The sequence below is a fragment of the Heptranchias perlo genome, chromosome 8 (genome assembly GCF_035084215.1).
Source record: "Heptranchias perlo isolate sHepPer1 chromosome 8, sHepPer1.hap1, whole genome shotgun sequence".
Lineage (NCBI taxonomy): Eukaryota > Metazoa > Chordata > Chondrichthyes > Hexanchiformes > Hexanchidae > Heptranchias > Heptranchias perlo.
In genome coordinates this window covers 11,386,065-11,404,334 of record NC_090332.1, presented here as the reverse complement: position 1 = coordinate 11,404,334, position 18,270 = coordinate 11,386,065, and the positions used below count along the sequence as shown (strand labels likewise).

Here is an 18,270-nt window from a genome sequence, read left to right as displayed (position 1 = left end):
CCCATAATGCACATATAACAGTTTTTATTGTGGAAACAGATTAATCTTTACTGTGCCATTGTGACCAATTTTTAAAAGAAAAAAAATCATGCATTGTCAACTTGAAGCAGGAACAACTGGTTGAGCAATTACTACAGAGAGTGCTGAAGTTGAATGAAATGAAACAGCTGAAATGTCTGCCATAATTCAAACATGGTTAGCTTCTGCAACAAGGGGAGCTGAAGTGCAGCAAATTATCGTTTACTATTTTAGTTGGGTGGGGAGAGAGGGAGAAAGTCATCAATCACTGTTTTTGGAGAGGGAGGGACACAGGAAAAAAATAATTTTTGTTACTGTTGGGCACTGTTCCCTCTCAGCTGCGAGCATCCTCAGCAGTTTGTTGCGTGCCGCGCACGTAATCGTACCGTCCGTGCACCAAACCAGTGCTCTCTGGTGGAGATGCTGCTGAGGTGAGGTCATATACTAATCACTTTGCGGCAAGGGCGGGAGTTAATGTTAGGTTGGACGGGTGCATTGCACTGAGAATGTCGGCATGTAGTGCGAAAGAGGCGGAATATCGGAGGAAGAGGTTAGAGGAACAAAGACTGAAACTATAGAAGCGATGAGCTGTACTTGAGGAATGGCAGTGACTAAGCTTCAGAAAAATAAGGTGTGTATCATTGCAACTTTACTCCAGGAATTAGCATCGCTGAAAGGCTGGCAGTTCCAGATGCAGCATCTTTCCAAGAGAATGGAGCCTGAGTTTGAACTGCAGTTTCCACTAATGTTCAGAATCTAATATGGTGACAGACTTAATAGTTTCTGGCCCAGCAGCTAGACAATTACCTCAACAATTTCCTTTAAGAGGTGTGGCAACACTGACTGTAGCAGAGTCAGTGGGTCAAATATATGAAGAAACAACAGCCCTGCACTGAGGTCCTTTTGGGTAGGCCCAATTAGAATAGCCTGGTCCACAGTTAAACCTTTGAGATTCGCAACTCAGCTTTAACTAGAATATATCAACTTCTTCCAAGTAGTTTTACAATTATTTTGTAATTCAACCAATAGCAAGGACAATTGATCATTATTGGCACATGGAACGACAGAATGGAGCAAACTTGGCAACCGCTCAGCTGAGTAATTATAATCACTGCCATCTGGAGTCCTACAAGGTGAAATTGGTCTTCAGCGGTGGTGCAAAACGGGGCATCAATGGAAAAGGGAATCAGGTGGGGTCCTTGCTATTGGTTGAATAGTATTTTTTCACTTTGAAAAAATACTATTGCAATTCTAGATGACACCAAATCATTTTGCTTTCCTCTGTTCAAATTGCTTTAGGACCTGTTACTGTGACAACTAATATCTAGGGCCATGAAATTGGTCTTTGCTTCTAATGCAAAAGCGGTGTTCGCGGATCTGCACCCCGTCTTACACCCCACCTGATTCCCTTTTCCATTGATGCCCCGTTTTGCACCACCGCTGAAGACCAATTTCACCTTGTAGGACTCCAGATGGCAGTGATTATAATTACTCAGCTGAGCGGTTGCCAAGTTTGCTCCATTCTGTCGTTCCATGTGCCAATAATGATCAAATTGTCCTTGCTATTGGTTGAATCTAAGGAGTGCTAAGCTTTTAGACAACTGCTTATAAGCATTCAAAATCTTTCCTACAGAATGACTGCACAGGATTGAAGTCTACTTTGTGGATTTGTTTACATTAATGTCGACATTGGCAGGATGGTACTGTTGTATAGAGTCTGCAGCAAGCACTGTCATGGGTCAGGCTGGGATAACTTTTTGGGGTGGGGGTGTCGGGGTCACAGCAAACATTGCGACATCACGGTGTCCAAACTTTCAAAATGTCAAGAGAGTCTGGACAGTACTGCAGCAGTTCGGCTGCTGGACCAACAACCCAGAGGTTGAGAGTTCAAATCCCACCATGGCAAGTTATAAAACTGAATTCAATAAATCTGATCATTTGTGGCCTAGCATCAGAAAAAGACCGCGGAAGCTGCCAGATTGTTGTAAAAACCCAACTGGTTCACTAACGTCCTTCAGGGAAGAGAGCCTGTTATCACTATCTGGTCTGGCCTACACGTGACTCCAGTCTCACACAATGTGGTTGACTCTTAATGCCCTCAGTTCATCCAGCGATGGGCAATAAATACAGCCTAGCCAGCATCACCCACATTTCATAAATTATATAAATTTATCAGCCAATATAACATTATTTTGCACATTTGTTCTGTTTGTTACATAACCTGAATAATGTTTTCTAAAAAGATGTTCTACACAAAGTTGTGATTTTTATGTAACGGTGGCGCACACTGCCTAATATCGGTGCACAAACCAAACTAATGCCGCACATGGCCGAAAAAATTAGAGGGAACAATGCTGTTGGGAACCGGCTGGTCCACGTTATAAAACAGCATTTTGTCTCTTAACCATGAGCAACAAGGCCACAGGAGATCTACTAATTATTTTAAATGCAGATGCAGTGGTTAGGATGATCACTTTTCTAAGGCCATTCATAAAACAGCTTTACTTGGTATTTTGCTCCTCAGTATTGTCACAAGTAAAATGTAAGACTCTAAAACAAATGCTTTTCTGAAAAGCATGGTTAGATCATTACAAGTTAGTGTTTAAATAATGCTTTGTAAACCATATGAAACACAGATTCTATAATTACAGTACTTTATTCTATTTCACCCAGGGTATTTTCTTTACTGTTTAGTTTATGGGTCATGTACTTTTCCCTAGAGGACAGGGAAGCAACCTGTTATATGCTTGAACCAATGTTGCTCTTCAGCTAGCTACTAGGAGATTCACAAGTACATTATGCAGGAGCAATATAAATAATTTGTCCACTGAGTTTCTCTCCCCATCGGTTTGGGGGGGGGGGGGGGGGGCGGTGGTGTGGAGTGGCGGTGGTAAACACCTAACCTCTGCTCAACCTATATCTTGACAGTACTGTTGAGGTTGGGAACTAGCATAATGGGAATTAGTTTGTCAAACTTATCACTCTGACACTGTTGGACCAACAACGTACTGCAGAACTGCAGCCTGTAACTTTTATTCCATTATTAAGCTCATTGTACTCAACTTCTTGATCATTAATAAATGGACAGATACTGAAGGAATATCAGGTGAATAGTTACCTTGGTCATGAGCAACAAAAGATGTTGGTTTCAGGTCATTGGCAGCTAAATTTGCCCACTGGGACACCCACCTGGGAGTGTTGGATGTAAAGGAGCCTTCAGGATGAATCTGTGAAAAAGAAGTGAATCAATAATGTTAACCTTTCTAAGTACTAAATGTGTGCAAAATTTCAAGACAAGTGCATTTTAAATTGAACATATGCAAAAAATCATTTTTCTGCAAATTTCTAGTCCAGGAATAAATTAATTCAATAATTACATTACAATTTAAAGCTCATTTCACACATTCATAATACTTAGCATAAGCATTTCTGAAATAATGATTCTTCAAAACTTATCAGTTGATGGCACAAGACCACTTTTTCAGAAGAAAAGCTTCACTGAAGTAGCCATAAAACACACACTTCACTTAAAATCTCTAAAGATAAAAATGAATTGGTTGTTCAGAACTCAGAATCTACTTGAACATCACAGTCCTTTGTTTTTTTTCCCTTCAATTTTCTCCCCTCTTCCCCTCCCCTGATTGTATGGATTCCCTTTGCAGGATATAGTTCTACAGGTACTGGTAACATCCTGATAACCATCAAGTTGTCATTATTTAAGCTTAAGCCTTGACAATGAATACTGGCAGGGTATTTGACCATAGAGGGGGTAAGCTGGACAAGAAAAATATAGCACAGCAGAGCCCACCTCTTCCTCACCTGCCTTCTGTGCATGAATAATTGAAGCCGACATCATTGGGATACCCAGAAAATGTACAACAGTAGCCAAGAGTAGGTATCAAGGGATTACCATTTAACTCTTAAAGTAACATACAGGGTGTGATTAAGCTACCATATCAAAAAATGGCCTGTTCATAGTGACAACGTTTAGACTTCTAGGTCTTGATTAGCAGAACTGAACCTTGGATACAGTTTTAGCCAATGGCTAATTCCTTTTCCATCTGGGAGTCAAAGGAAGTTGGAGTAAATGACATGTTTAAAACTTATGCTGAACCCACAAGAATGTACAATTACAAAGTAACTCTTGTCAAATGAAAACTCCTATGAGAACCACTAGTCTAAAGACCAGAACACAATTCAACAAGGGCGTATCACGTTTACAGGAATTTGGCGCGAATCAGCTAGAGGGGAAAACAGGATCGGCCCTGACTGGGTTAGTTTCCATAGTCTCCGGAACAAATCAAAGTGCAGAGACAACTCTACTCAATGCCAAAGGACTGGGATGAAACAACATGTGGCATATGAGGAGGTGACCAAGAAAGCCAAATGAGCAGTGTAAGGAGACTTCAACCAGCAGGACCTTCACACTGTGGTGGGTTAGCATCTATTCTGAAACCTGCATAATGATCTCAATCTCAAGGATAATAGCTAGAAACAATGAACCTGAGAATATGTTAAAAAATTGCTGTAAAAGTTACAGACTCTTTCCTAGTGCAGCTGTGATAGCTAGTTTTGTCATTGATTGCATACCTTGATGTTTTGATCACAGTTTGTATTGTTTTTTTCCCCATTTGTTCTTGGGTTATGGGCAATGCTGACAAGACCACATTTATTGGCCATCTCTAGTTGCCCATAGAAGGTGGTGGGCCTTTCTCTAGAGTAGTGATTGCTTGGATAACTGAGTGTCTTGGTAGGCCACTTCAGAGGATATTAAGAGTCAACCACGCAATGCAGATGAGAGTTGTAAGTTGGCTGACCAGGAGGGTGGCAGCTTCCCTTCTCTGTAGAGAATAAACTGGAAGTTTTAAATGGTCAGTTTTTCCTCCAGGTTGCTACTCCAGCAACACGATCATACCCATATAACCCTGCTGGTATCATTACATGTTCTTGTCTGCGCACGCAGACACGTGCGCACACACTCCATATTGGTGACACAGAAAATGCCACTTTCTGTGTATGAGCCAGTTTTTATACCCTTTAAACCATTCCTGAAAGCAATTTAATTTTAGGACGCAAGGACTAATTTCTCAGCACAATGCTAGATTGTAAATAATTTCAAATAAACATAACATTTACGAATGCAAGAAAACCTTCTGAAGATTTGTACTATGGACAGCACAGAAATGGGTTAAACAAGGAACAATAATGAAAACACTGCTCTGTACTCAAACCAGGACTGAAATCAACAAAATAAGTACTGACAGCGCTGTACTGACATACAAGACATGAAAAGGTGCCACTCTGTTGATTCTATGGAGCTGATACTACATAAACTGTCAATACAGCTGAGTCAATCTTTGACAACTCTCAGACGCTAAACATTGGTCTTCTACAAGGCTGCAAAGAATCAATCCTAAGTTTGTATTTTTTGGCTGCCAAAGTAAGAGATTTTTTAAATAAAACATTCTTGTATATTAACTCAATTATAATACTTCCTACTATATATACACCCCATAACACAAGCAATCTATGAAAAAAGTGTACATTTCAAGATCACTACTATAAATACAGGCTTGCTGTTGAAGTATAGTTTTAAACAAGCACCCAACATGAAAATTCATCCAAAAAAAAGAGTACTTGTCTGTTGCGCTAGTCTTAGATTTTTTTTTTAAGAATGCAGTCTGGGGATCAGATGTGAACCAGAAGTGATATGGAGGGTGCAATGTTTCTTTTACCTTGGCCATTGCACCACTAATGTCCAATTTAATAGGTCTAACACCTTTCTTTTGATGTTGAGGCTTCAGTTAAAAAAAATTAAGCTGCTGAATAAAAAGAAATCACAGAGTGGAGACAGGACATTGATTTCTTTTATACTGCACATCAATTTACATAGCAGTCCAGAACATTGCTGAGAAAATAAGGCAATCAGCAATTTATTCTGATGCAGTCTGTGCTTCACACAGATTCCAACCAAAATGACTGCTTACCTTATTCTCAACTGCCCAAATTTGTAGAGGAGTAAAACAACCTGCCTGTTTTTGTAAAACTATTAGATCAGTCTCTGCTTTCATTCCGCCAGCTGATATTAATTTTCAGACTTCATTAAGCAAATATGTCATTGTCGTATTATAAAATGAAATAGCAATTAGACCACTGTCATGTTGAAATGAATTAAGAATTCCTAATGGGGCCTAATAATGAAGGCCCATTTGTGATGGTGATGGCTGTTCTTCAGCCGGGAACTGACTACATTTACCTTTGTAACGGCCCCCTCCAGTAGTCGAAAACACAATTCTTCACCCAAACTAACTGCAGAGCTGTACACTGGAACATGACATACCAAAGTCTTTTATGTTGTCTTTATAGGCTGTTATCATGAAAAATCGGTACAGGGAGTTCTTGTTTGGCTTTCTCAGTGTCCTGGAGTGACCCAGCAATCCAAGTTGACACCAACAGTGTACTTGTTGTAACTGGAATTATACATTATTGTATTAATTTAATGAAAAATAGCTAGAGCAGTAGTGAGCCTTTCTTACAAGATTTTGAAGACTAGTTGGTCAGATAAGTACCATAAGTTCCATTTTGAGACCTCAGGGCAGCGTCCTTGGCCTAACCATCTTCAGCTGCTACGTCAAGGACCTTCCCTCGGTCAAAAGGTCGGCAGTGGAGCTCTTGACTGGAGCTGAATGGTGTAGAATCATTCAGTGCAGCAGCCTATAGCATGACTGGATCATCATCCAGGCTTGGGCAGGTAACATTTGTGCCACATAAGTTGCCAGGTAATGACTATCTCTAGCAAGGAAAGGCCCAACCATCTCCCCCCTAAGCTACAACAGCATTACCAATGCCACATTCCACAAAAAGAACGTCTTAAGCGTCACCAATGATCAAGAGAGGGAAGAGGGCAAGGGGAATTAAGAGAGGATAAGAGGGAAAGGACCGGGGGGGGGGGGGGGGGGGGGGTGAGAAAGAAAGAGAAGGAGCACGAACACCACGAGCAGGTGGGGGGCAGAGACGAGTGAGGGAGGGAGGAATGCGAGAAAGTGAGGGGGAGGGGAATAATTCCACTTAGCTCCAGAAAACAGTATTTACTGTGTGCCATTACCAAGTATTCCAATTTCCATGCTTTATGAAGAAACAATCTGTACTCCTCACAAAGGTCACAACAGTATCAGCTGTAGGCAAGTGAAAATCCATTTATTACAAATATACCTGCTAATTGAATGATGACACAGTGGAACCGATTCCTATAAAGTAACAGCCATAATTTAAATTTCTGCAGTACCATCATTTCTGTAGAGATCCAAAAAGATCATGAATCCAGCGGCAACCGCAAGAAATTGGGAAAATTGTAGACATCTGCGGGCTTTATTTACGACCATCTTATTGAACATGCTTAATTGTGCACAATACGGTATAATATCCATCTCTCTATTGTGACTTCATCAGATCTGGTTACAGGTGCAAAGTGATTTTTATATTAAAAAAAGAGAAATGAAAGCCATGCCATTCAAACAGGAACTTGAAAAACTCTGGTTTATTGCCCTCTCACTGACCAGAGGAATTTACAAGCATCTATAATTATCTGAATTCTGGCAGAATGTTTGAGTGCAGCCTCAAAAAGGGACAGACCAGGTTATCAGTTAAAGGTCAGAATCACGCTCCAGCAAGCAGGCAACTGTTGAGTAAAGCAAGAGGAGATACGCAAAATTCTTTTCTATCCTCCACACGTTAGATCAATCACATCATACCTGCTAGGCAAATATTTGCAGCTTGTTCACTCAAATTTCTAATTCATAAGCAGCAAATCACAAGTGAAGAGGTAGGGAACATAAGGATCATATATGTGGAAAACGGGTAGAAAAGCTACAAATAAGGAATTAATAAGGTCATACGAAAACAACAAGTCAAGCATGGGCAGTCAGCAATGTCTACCAAATTTACAAGAACCAGATGAATTTTACTTTGCATTGAAAATTGACAGGTAACATTTGCCATATAAGTGCCAGTGAACAACAGAAAGTCCAGCCATCACCCAATGATCTTCAGCAGCACCACCAGCATCAAATCCCCCATCCATCAAAATCTTGGGGATCACCACTGACCAGAAGCTTAAGCCATGTCAGCACCATGGCTACAAAAGCAAGGCAGAGGCTAGGCACTCTAACAGGTGGGCTATTTCTTGATCATTCAAAGCATCTCCACTATCGATCAGGCTCAAGTCAGGAATGTGTTGGAATAATCACCACTCACCTGGATAGATGCATCAGCAACAACACTCAAAGCTCCACACCATTCAGGACAGAGTAGTTAACCAGATTGATGCCCTGGACTCTATATTCATCACTTCCACCACAGGTGCACTGTCACTATAGTATGCACGATCTACAGGATGCACTGTAACAATTCACCAAATTTTATTTTGACAGCACCTCCTTCTTTTACAACACTACCAGCGAGATGGATGAGAGCAGCAACGTCATGGGACATCACCTCCAAGACTCACACTATTCTGACTTGGGTATATAATCACCATTCTTTCATCATCACTGGGTCAAAATCCTGGAATTACCTACCTAACACCATTGAAGACTTAGTCCCCTTTTAACCAAGTCTGCTCCACCACCCCTGGCATCTTTAGTACTGGTAATATTAAACATGATGTTAAAGGCACTATTCCAGAGTGAGCACATTTATTTAGTGACCATGAATTGCTGGTGCCGGTCAGCTGAAAGGTCAACAACTGAAGAGTTTGAGATATACTTAAAGTGTACAGTAAAATAGCAAACCATGAAAACAAACATATGACATTATGTCCTCTGCATGAATGGGATGCATCTACAACTCCACTGGGGAAATCAGTATTCCATTTTCAAAAGTTCTGTCCAGTTGCCAACCGATAAAATACTAATTCATCAATACTTTACTTCTCATTAGTTATCAATTCAAATTGAAAATGTATTTCACTTCCATATAATAAACCTATAGGTGGAGTCAACCCTGTAGATCAATTAGAAACACTGGAAAACATACTGCGTTCAGCTAACCTACAAGCATTTTGAGGTCTAATCTTCAGCGAATGCATTTACAGCTTTGATTCTTTTGTTTCTACAAGCAATATTGGGAATCAGTGAAAAGATTTATATATTTGAAGTATACACTTAAATTCTTAGTCAAATAAAAATGTATTTCAAATCAACAAAAAAAATGGACCTTTACCACATATACACAGCTGATTCCTGATAATCTTGCAAGGTTTGTCAAAAAATTTATGTTTATTCAAATCTCCTGTATTTCCTAAAGCTCGCAGTGCCCTCTGTTGGGAAAGAACCATATTATACTCAAAACTAAAAACCAAAGCAGAGAAAACATGTTCTTTTGTTACCAAAATGCACAAGTGCTCATGGGAAAAACCATCAAAATTACAGAACCATCATTTACAGCAGCAGTCTGCTTCAAATCTTAAATATCTACCATAACTGGCTACTCTTGTTGCAAGTTATTTTTTGTCCTAAGCAAGTTTATTCCTCGGACCAAAGAATGCATGCATCCGATCATTACATTTACAAACTCAGGCCTGACTTCTACAGAGATTTTCTGGCACCGTCAGGCAAAACTACACAAGACAGACTAAATGTATAAAACAATGCAACTATTCAGCTTCTGAAGGAGGATGACAGCTTCTAGTTCAACAATTAGATTAGTCTTAAAAATACAATACAAGCTGTAACTACAATGATCTGTTTGTGTCTGATTTTAATCCAATGCAAATACATCTCAGAGTACCAACAAAAGCAGACTTATTTCCATTCCCTAGTGGCGTCACTAACTGGGCACCTTGAACTGAGGGGTGAAGGACCTTTCTAACATAATGGAACTCCTAATTTTTTCTAGTTTGAGTTACTATTCACTTTAATGACTAGCTGAACCATTCCTCAAGATAGTTTTTACAGTTTCGCAGGTGTCTCTTAAAACTTCCAGGATTTTCTCAATCCACCCCCACCTTCTTTGTTTAAAAGGGCTCTCAAGAAGCCTCAACTGTAGGTCAACAAGAAAACAAAAAAATCTTAGCGGGCTTGCCTGCAGAGCAAAAATAACGGACAGTAAACTTTGATCTGTAGTGTCCTACACGTGATTCTCTCTCTAATCTATAGAGCGTGTGCTTCTTTAAAATTTTAAATGAAAACCGGATTCTGAGGGCTCATCTGTAGAAGGTAAAACATAAATTGACATCTTCTAGGATTTCAACATGCCATCCTTGAAAGCTTGGGATAAGCCTTGTGCTGCAAGAAGTTTGGGAGATAGGAAGATAGCTTCTAGCATTGGCTGCACATTCCGTTGCTGAAAATGTTCAGTGAGGTGTGTGAGATTCCAAACCAGCTGAAGTAGTGCCACTAACAGATAATGGTGGGATGCAGATTTGCTACTCTCTGCTGTGTTTCACATCTCGAACAAGCTTCAGGAACAAGTGGAAACCTGTTAGTGGGTCTTCTCAGGGAAGAATACTGATTCACTGAATCACATTAGCTCCTTTTTGTAATATATGAAGGGGGGTGGAAAATTGAGGGACAATGTAGTTTGTGCTGATAGAAAAAGGGGAGTATTAAGTACTAAAAGTATCCAGATATGCCGTAATCCTTTTGTGCTTTATTTTTCATTTATGACACATCATCATTTAATAAATCCATTTTTTGTTTTTGAAGCTTTGAATGCACAGATGAAAGTCAAAAGTAGGTTGCATATTAACTCCACCAGAGGGCACCTGCATAACATACACCAATAAAGAACTGCACTGCATCATTACTTTGTATTAAAATAAGAATGTTGGAAACACAGAAGGTCAGGTGGCATCTGTGGAGGGAGGAAGGAAGGGTTAACATTTCAGGTCGATGACCTTTAATCAGAACTCATTACTTTGCATGCCTATGATTGGGGAGTAAAATAGTCTGAGAAAATTAAAAATAACATATCATGAATATGATTAAGTAAATATCCAGCAAATAGAAGCAAAGTGTTGGTTGTAAGAAAAGTGAATAAATTGTATGTCAAAAATAAAATTCTGTAATGGAGGAGGATCCCCTTGGCAGAAAACGGAAACTGGCAGATAATCAAGAGCCCCCAAACTTTGGTTTTACACCTATCAATATCCTAGGTACAAGAACGAAGACAAGTACAATATAATCAACAAATGATACATTATGTCGTTTAGAAAGGTCAAAATGCAAACAAAAGAAATATTAGCAGGCTGTGCAATGAGCTGACGTCTCGCACAAGGCTGCACAACTTCTGGCACATGGTCAGGAAGGCAGGTAATAGAAGTGTGGATAATGAGATCAGTGTGTCTATATGGAATGCTGCCTGCAATTGGAAAAATAAATTAACCACCATCAACAACAAAAACACTACTGGGTAGGGTGCTATTTAATCCAAATAGTACACTGATTGCAGCCAGAATTGTGTCGTATCACACATGAAAACTGAATTTAATAGATGATGGGCCAGAAATCGCTCAGCGTGGTGAGGCAACGGTCACCATTACTTCTGCAAATTAAATTAACGAAAATAATTACTGAGGGCTCTGTGGCATCGAATTGCTTGAATTTGAACTTTAAAAAAAATTGTGCGCTATCAACCCAGCCTCTGAGCAGCGAGAGTTGCCGTGGCTGGAAAAGTCTGAGAGGATAAGACACGGCCACAAAATCTGCCAGGAAGAGAAGTCACACCCACAGATTCAGCCTGCATTGTTCAAACAGACAAGCAGACTTCATTCAATGAAAGTTGGTATTCTGTATATAATTGTAAATAAAAAGCCAAAGAAATAATTGAATTAAAAGAGACAGAAGGAAAAGTAATTTTTTTTAAGACCAAAAACTATCAAAATGAGTAATATGAGACTCTACATTTTTAAAAGTTAATTTTTAGTTGTTTGGCAGACATTAAGACCTACTGCACTGTTAAAACTTAGTTTAGATCTATATTTTTAAGCATACCTGTTTGGTGGCATAATTAGTTCCTTTCCAGCTGGACAGATGAGCAAGTTTGCACTTTTTCAATGATTTCCCTGATTGCAGTGTGCGATGTGCCTTTAATTTGAAGCGGTCATATCCCCGGCGAACAACTAGGAGCAAGTTCCAGATTTCCGTGTTTTACTGCGCATGTGCGAACGTCTGAACTCGCTCCTTCAATTCGCCACTAACAACGGAGAGCGCTGTTGAGCTTCTCCATTATTTCGGGAGCGATTTCTGCCCCAACATTTTTATAACGTGGTTGCAGACTGCAATATGCACTCAAGTTGTAAATGGATAGAGAAAATCTTCTAAAGCAGTTTTTGGAAGTTGCAAGCTTAAAAAAAAAACTTGGTGGGAAATGTTCCTCACTAAGCCATTTTTATGGATTCTATTTGCCCGGTACAACATGACAAAGTTAGAATACTTTCTGATGGTCAAAGCTAAAGAAATGTGAATGTGTCTCAAGTTGACTCAGGGTATCTTAACATCCCTCTGCCTTTGATAAAAATCATTTTAACTTCCTGTTATAAACAGTACAAATTTGAAAGGATGTCATGAACAAAAGAGGTCAGTGAGTTATAGCTGTAATTTCAAATGAAAGTTATGATCTCAAGGCTTGGCATTAGAGTTGTAGAACCACTAGAACGAAGAGCAGGCAGCTAACAGAAGTCACAGTAAAACTTACAGTCATGCCAAGATAAAGAAACTATGAAATGTGCCAGGTATTTTTTTTTAAAAGATTTAAGTCCCCCATAGCTCAGCTGGTTAAGCAAATAGCTGAACCACACATTCAAGATGTCCCAGGTTCTCCTTGTTAGGGAAGGAAAAAAGGCTACAGTTCATGTCTCTAATCACCAAAGACCCCTGCTTGTGTTTGTGGATTGGCTTGGGCTTGACTGTGATGCTTCCTAAGCTTGGATAGCCTGCTGATACTCAATGTCTTCACAAATAAAGAACAGACACTTGGACAAGCTGCTAGAAGATCTTAGAAAGAAATCAACAGCTTCAGGTAAAGAGGAGTGGAGAAAATTGGCAGCAAAAAGGGGTGGAGGCAAAAATAAGATCCACACGACCACTGCCAATTGTCCAATTTACACAACGAGTTATGATGATCTGGAATGCACTGTCTTGAAGGGTGGTGGCAGCAGATTCAATAGTAACTTTCAAAATGGCTATATACTTAAAAAGGAAAAATTTGCAGGGCTATGGGGAAAGAGCATGGCAGTACAGCAGAGACCAGTGTTGTGTGGAACTTGCATGAATATGGGACTATCTGGAAACTATGAGTTTTCAGTTCAACCAAAGGTGCAACAAGTGTCTCCAGCTCAAAATTATTGATCTTCAGAAACAATTGGAACCACTCCACAATATACCAGAAGAGGAAGGGCTCCTGGGGTGCACAATACAGGCATTGTCATCCTGCAACCAGAGAATAGCGAGACAGAAGTGGGTGAACATCTTCCAGGGGGGAAAGGGGGTGAAGACACAGAGGCAGTTGAGGAAACTATTGCAGTCTGAAACTGCCCAATGGGTATACAGTTCTGAATAGCCAGAACACAGATAAGGACGGCAGCTCTGGAGAGAGCAATCATGAAGAACACCATAGCATTGTGGGATGTACATACCCAAGGAGGAAGAGATAATTGTAGACACAGAGTAATGGGAGATTCAACAGCAAGACTAGACAGTCATTCCTGTAACCATAAAGGTGAGTTCCAAGTGGTGTGTTGCCTCCTAGATGCCAGGGTAAGAGACATAACGGGCGAGTCCAAAAACTCTTGGAAAGAAAAGGGGGAAATCAGTTGGAAGTTGTCATGTCAGAACCAAATGACTTAGAGGAGAACAGGATTCAAATCCTGTGAAGAAAGTTCCAGGGGCTAGGAGGTATATCAAAGTTGGACATAAAAAGCAGTAATACTACAGTACTAGTGTCACATGCTAGCCAGTACGGGAACGGCTGGATTAGGAATAAAAATGTGTGGCTTGAGACGTTGCATAGGAGAGAAGGGTTCTGAATCCTGGAGCATTGGGCATTCTGGGGAAGGAGTAAGCTATACCACAGGATGGCATATAGCTGAATAGAGCTAGGACCAAGATTCTTGCAGGGGGATCAACTAGAGCTGTGGGGACAAGGAAAAATGCAACAACAATAATGTGCATTTATATAGCGCCTTTAACGTAGTAAAACGTCCCAAGGCGCTTCACAGGAGCGTTATCAAACAAAATTTAACACCGAGCCACATAAGATATTAGGAAAGGTTGGTCACAGAGATAGGTTTTAAGAAATGTCTTAAAGGAGCAGAGAGAGGTAGAGAGGCGGAGAAGTTTAGGGAAGGAATTCCAGAGCTTAGGGCCTAGGCAGTTGAAGACACTGCCGCCAATGGTGGAGCAATTAAAATCGGGGATGCGCAAGAGGCCAGAATCGGAGGAGCACAGAGATCTTGGAGCATTGTAGGGCGTGAGATAGGGAGGGGTGAGGCCATGGAGGAATTTGAAAAAGAGGATAAGAATTTTATAAATCAAGGTGTTGCCGGACTGGGAGCCAATGTAGGTCAGCGAGCACAGATATGATGGGTGAACGGGACTTGGTGCAAGTTAGGATATAGGCAGCAGAGTTTTGGATGAGCTCAAGTTTATGGAGGGAGTAAGATGGGAGGCTGGCGAGGAGAGCATTGGAATAGTCAAGTGTAAAGGTAATAAAGGCATGGATGAGAGTTTCAGCAGCAGATGAGCTGAGGCAAATGGTTAGCAGGAGTATTACATAACCACCCTGCCCTATATTACTTGCTCTGTGTAAAAATTTGACTGCGAGAGATAAATGTACTAGAATCATACAGCACAGAAGGAAGCCATTCGGCCCATCGTGCCTGTGCCAGGTCTTTGAAAGATCCTTAAGATCCAGCGTCACATAATTTTATGAAACTGACAAAAAAAATGACAGTGAGCTGGTGCAAGAAATGATGGAATTGCTCATGGAAAATTCAATCCATAGAAACAAAGGTAAAAGCAGTACCGTTGTTCAACACAATCTGATGTACTTTTCACCAAGAACAAATTCTTCTTTCCAGCCAACTGTGCAAATATTAAATTATTCATTTTGTATTCTCCACATCTCGCAGGAGTTTGTCCCTTGTCCCACTGGTCCCAGGAAATCATGTGACCGACTTGGATACCATGATGCTGTGTGATTGGCTGTTCACTCCCTCTACAAAAAAGCAGTCAGTGGGTACCTGAATGTCAGTTAATTTTTCCCCAGCTCAAGCCGTGTGTCCTTATATAATGTGATGTCATACAAATTACCCCATGAACCTACTGGAGCTGGCTCTAGATTTCCTTGCATAGAATTTGTTCTATAAGCCATATTGTTCTTAGCAGAACAAAAGAGTAAAAAGAATATTTCAAATACAATAACCAAGAAGATAGATGAGGGCTGTGCAGTAGACGTGGTCTACATGGACTTTAGCAAAGCCTTTGACAAGGTACCGCATGGTAGGTTGTTACATAAGGTTAGATCTCACGGGATCCAAGGTGAGGTAGCCAATTGGATACAAAATTGGATTGACGACAGAAGACAGAGGGTGGTTGTAGAGGGTTGTTTTTCAAACTGGAGGCCTGTGACCAGCGGTGTGCCTCAGGGATCGGTGCTGGGTCCGCTGTTATTTGTTATTTATATTAATGATTTGGATGAGAATTTAGGAGGCATGGTTAGTAAGTTTGCAGATGACACCAAGATTGGTGGCATTGTGGACAGTGAAGAAGGTTATCTAGGATTGCAACGGGATCTTGATAAATTGGGCCAGTGGGCCGATGAATGGCAGATGGAGTTTAATTTAGATTAATGTGAGGTGATGCATTTTGGTAGATCGAATCGGGCCAGGACCTACTCCGTTAATGGTAGGGCGTTGGGGAGAGTTATAGAACAAAGAGATCTGGGAGTACAGGTTCATAGCTCCTTGAAAGTGGAGTCACAGGTGGATAGGGTGGTGAAGAAGGCATTCAGCATGCTTGGTTTCATTGGTCAGAACATTGAATACAGGAGTTGGGATGTCTTGTTGAAGTTGTACAAGACATTAGTAAGGCCACACTTGGAATACTGTGTACAGTTCTGGTCACCCTATTATAGAAAGGATATTATTAAACTAGAAAGAGTGCAGAAAAGATTTACTAGGATGCTACCGGGACTTGATGGTTTGACTTATAGGGAGAGGTTGGATAGACTGAGACTTTTTTCCCTGGAGAGTAGGAGGTTTAGGGGTGATCTTATAGAAGTCTATAAAATAATGAGGGGCATAGATAAGGTAGATAGTCAAAATCTTTTCCCAAAGGTAGGGGAGTCTATAACGAGGGGGCATAGATTTAAGGTGAGAGGGGAGAGATACAAAAGGGTCCAGAGGGGCAATTTTTTCACTCAAAGGGTGGTGAGTGTCTGGAACGAGCTGCCAGAGGCAGTAGTAGAGGCGGGTACAATTTTGTCTTTTAAAAAGCATTTGGACAGTTACATGGGTATAGAGGGATATGGGCCAAGTGCAGGCAATTGGGACTAGCTTAGTGGTATAAACTGGGCGACATGGACATGTTGGGCCGAAGGGCCTGTTTCCATGTTGTAAACTTCTATGATTCTATGAATTACTGTACTTACCTTAAAAGTTATAGTCAGTAAACTAATTATTATGGCTTTGTCAATCCCCATGAAAGGATTTAGGCATTGTAAAGAATGCTGTAGGCATTTTCAGTGACTGATGGGCACGATAAGTACAAAAAGCCTGCCTAAACATCACAATGTAAATAACTTGTCTAGAAATCTCAAGGCACATCTGAAAAGACAGGGCTCTATGCCTTTTAGATAGTCAAAGAATAAAAAGAAAATTCAAAGAAAACTGATAAACACTGACAGATTGTACTTTCAAACTGCAGAAAACATGTACTTCAGCCCATGAGAATTTCTCTGGGGAAGTAAGTACTTCAAACACATTCAATAGTTAAAAAACAACAAATCTCCGAGTCTCAAAAAAATGTACTTTAGGAAGCACTCTGGCATTGGTCAATGAGGTGAAAATGATCCAGTCAAAATTCATTTCTTTCATGTAGGCACTGTGTTTTCTCAAGGTTGCATCATTAATTTTTTTTAAAAATTGGCGCTGCACTGCTGTCTTCCATCTCAACAGCTGACTCAACATTGGCAATGAAATTAACTGACTGATAAAAGAATTTGCATGAACAGAGTACTCTTTAGCCCCAACCCCAAGTCGGCACCAGCGTTTATTATTACAGCTGACTCAGTCCTAGCACCCAGCCAACAACTAAGCCCCTCCCAGCAAACATTGAGATGTGGTACAGCCTACAGACAATTCCAACGTTTACACCTGCTGATCTTTCAAATGCAAGCTTTCGACCAGTTTTAAACACCTTGCTAACATATTAGGATACAAAAGTCACACTACTTTTTCCAGGACAACTTTTTCCAATGGTTCTCATAGGTTACTAGTGTCCATCCCTGCACACACCCAAGATCGCTCCTGAAAGATTAAAGCTGGACATTATTCATTTTTTAAAATCCTGTTCATTGCCTGTGGGCGATTGATTTCTCATTGCTTTCCAGATCTGGCTATTGATGCCTCAATCTACGGTTGGCTCAATTGCTACTAGTCCTCCCCTTCAGTGAAGCAGACTACAGTTGCTCCACCTCCTGTGGCTTCTGCCCATCAAGCTTTGTGGATGTAATTAATATGATCCCTACAGGCAACCTTGCCTCCTCAATACCTCAGGATTTTTCCCTTTGGGATTATAAGTTTCTTCACAGCGATGTTGAAACCTTAAACAAATCTATGACTTGGTGCTGCCTATCAAGCAAATTTTTATTCCATGTCTGATGTCCCAGTATTCTCTCTCTCTCTCTCTCGAGAACATTCAGAGCACTGGGTCATTCCAGATATTTCACCTTACACCTCAATGTGAGTGCAACAGACAAGGCTGAATTGTTGGCAATGAATGGACTCAAATCTTCTTAGGTGCAGAAGATACAGATTCAGTGTATGACCAATTAAGTTTGTCTATGGAACATAGTTAGGGATGTGTTTTTATTTCAGTTTATAGGCAAAGGCTGCAGTCCTGTGTCTGTATTAATAATGAGTTCAAACACAAAGCTTAGAAGTTTATTAAAGATTAGATATTACCTATACACCTGCTACCTAGGAAACTTAATTGTCTGAGAGTCTCCTGGAATTGAGGATAGATCTCCTTAGCA

At 40.5% G+C, this 18,270-nt stretch overlaps 1 protein-coding gene across 6 annotated transcripts in view; it reads right to left on the bottom strand.

The window, feature by feature from the left end:
- Positions 1-18,270, bottom strand: part of cep170aa (centrosomal protein 170Aa) — a 116,719-nt gene that overhangs the window by 35,918 nt on the left and 62,531 nt on the right. For all 6 annotated transcript variants that reach the window (XM_067988662.1, XM_067988656.1, XM_067988660.1 and 3 more), the window contains one exon: positions 3,137-3,245. In XM_067988662.1, coding sequence (XP_067844763.1) covers positions 3,137-3,245 — 109 coding nt within the window. The remainder of the gene's footprint in view (positions 1-3,136; positions 3,246-18,270) is intronic.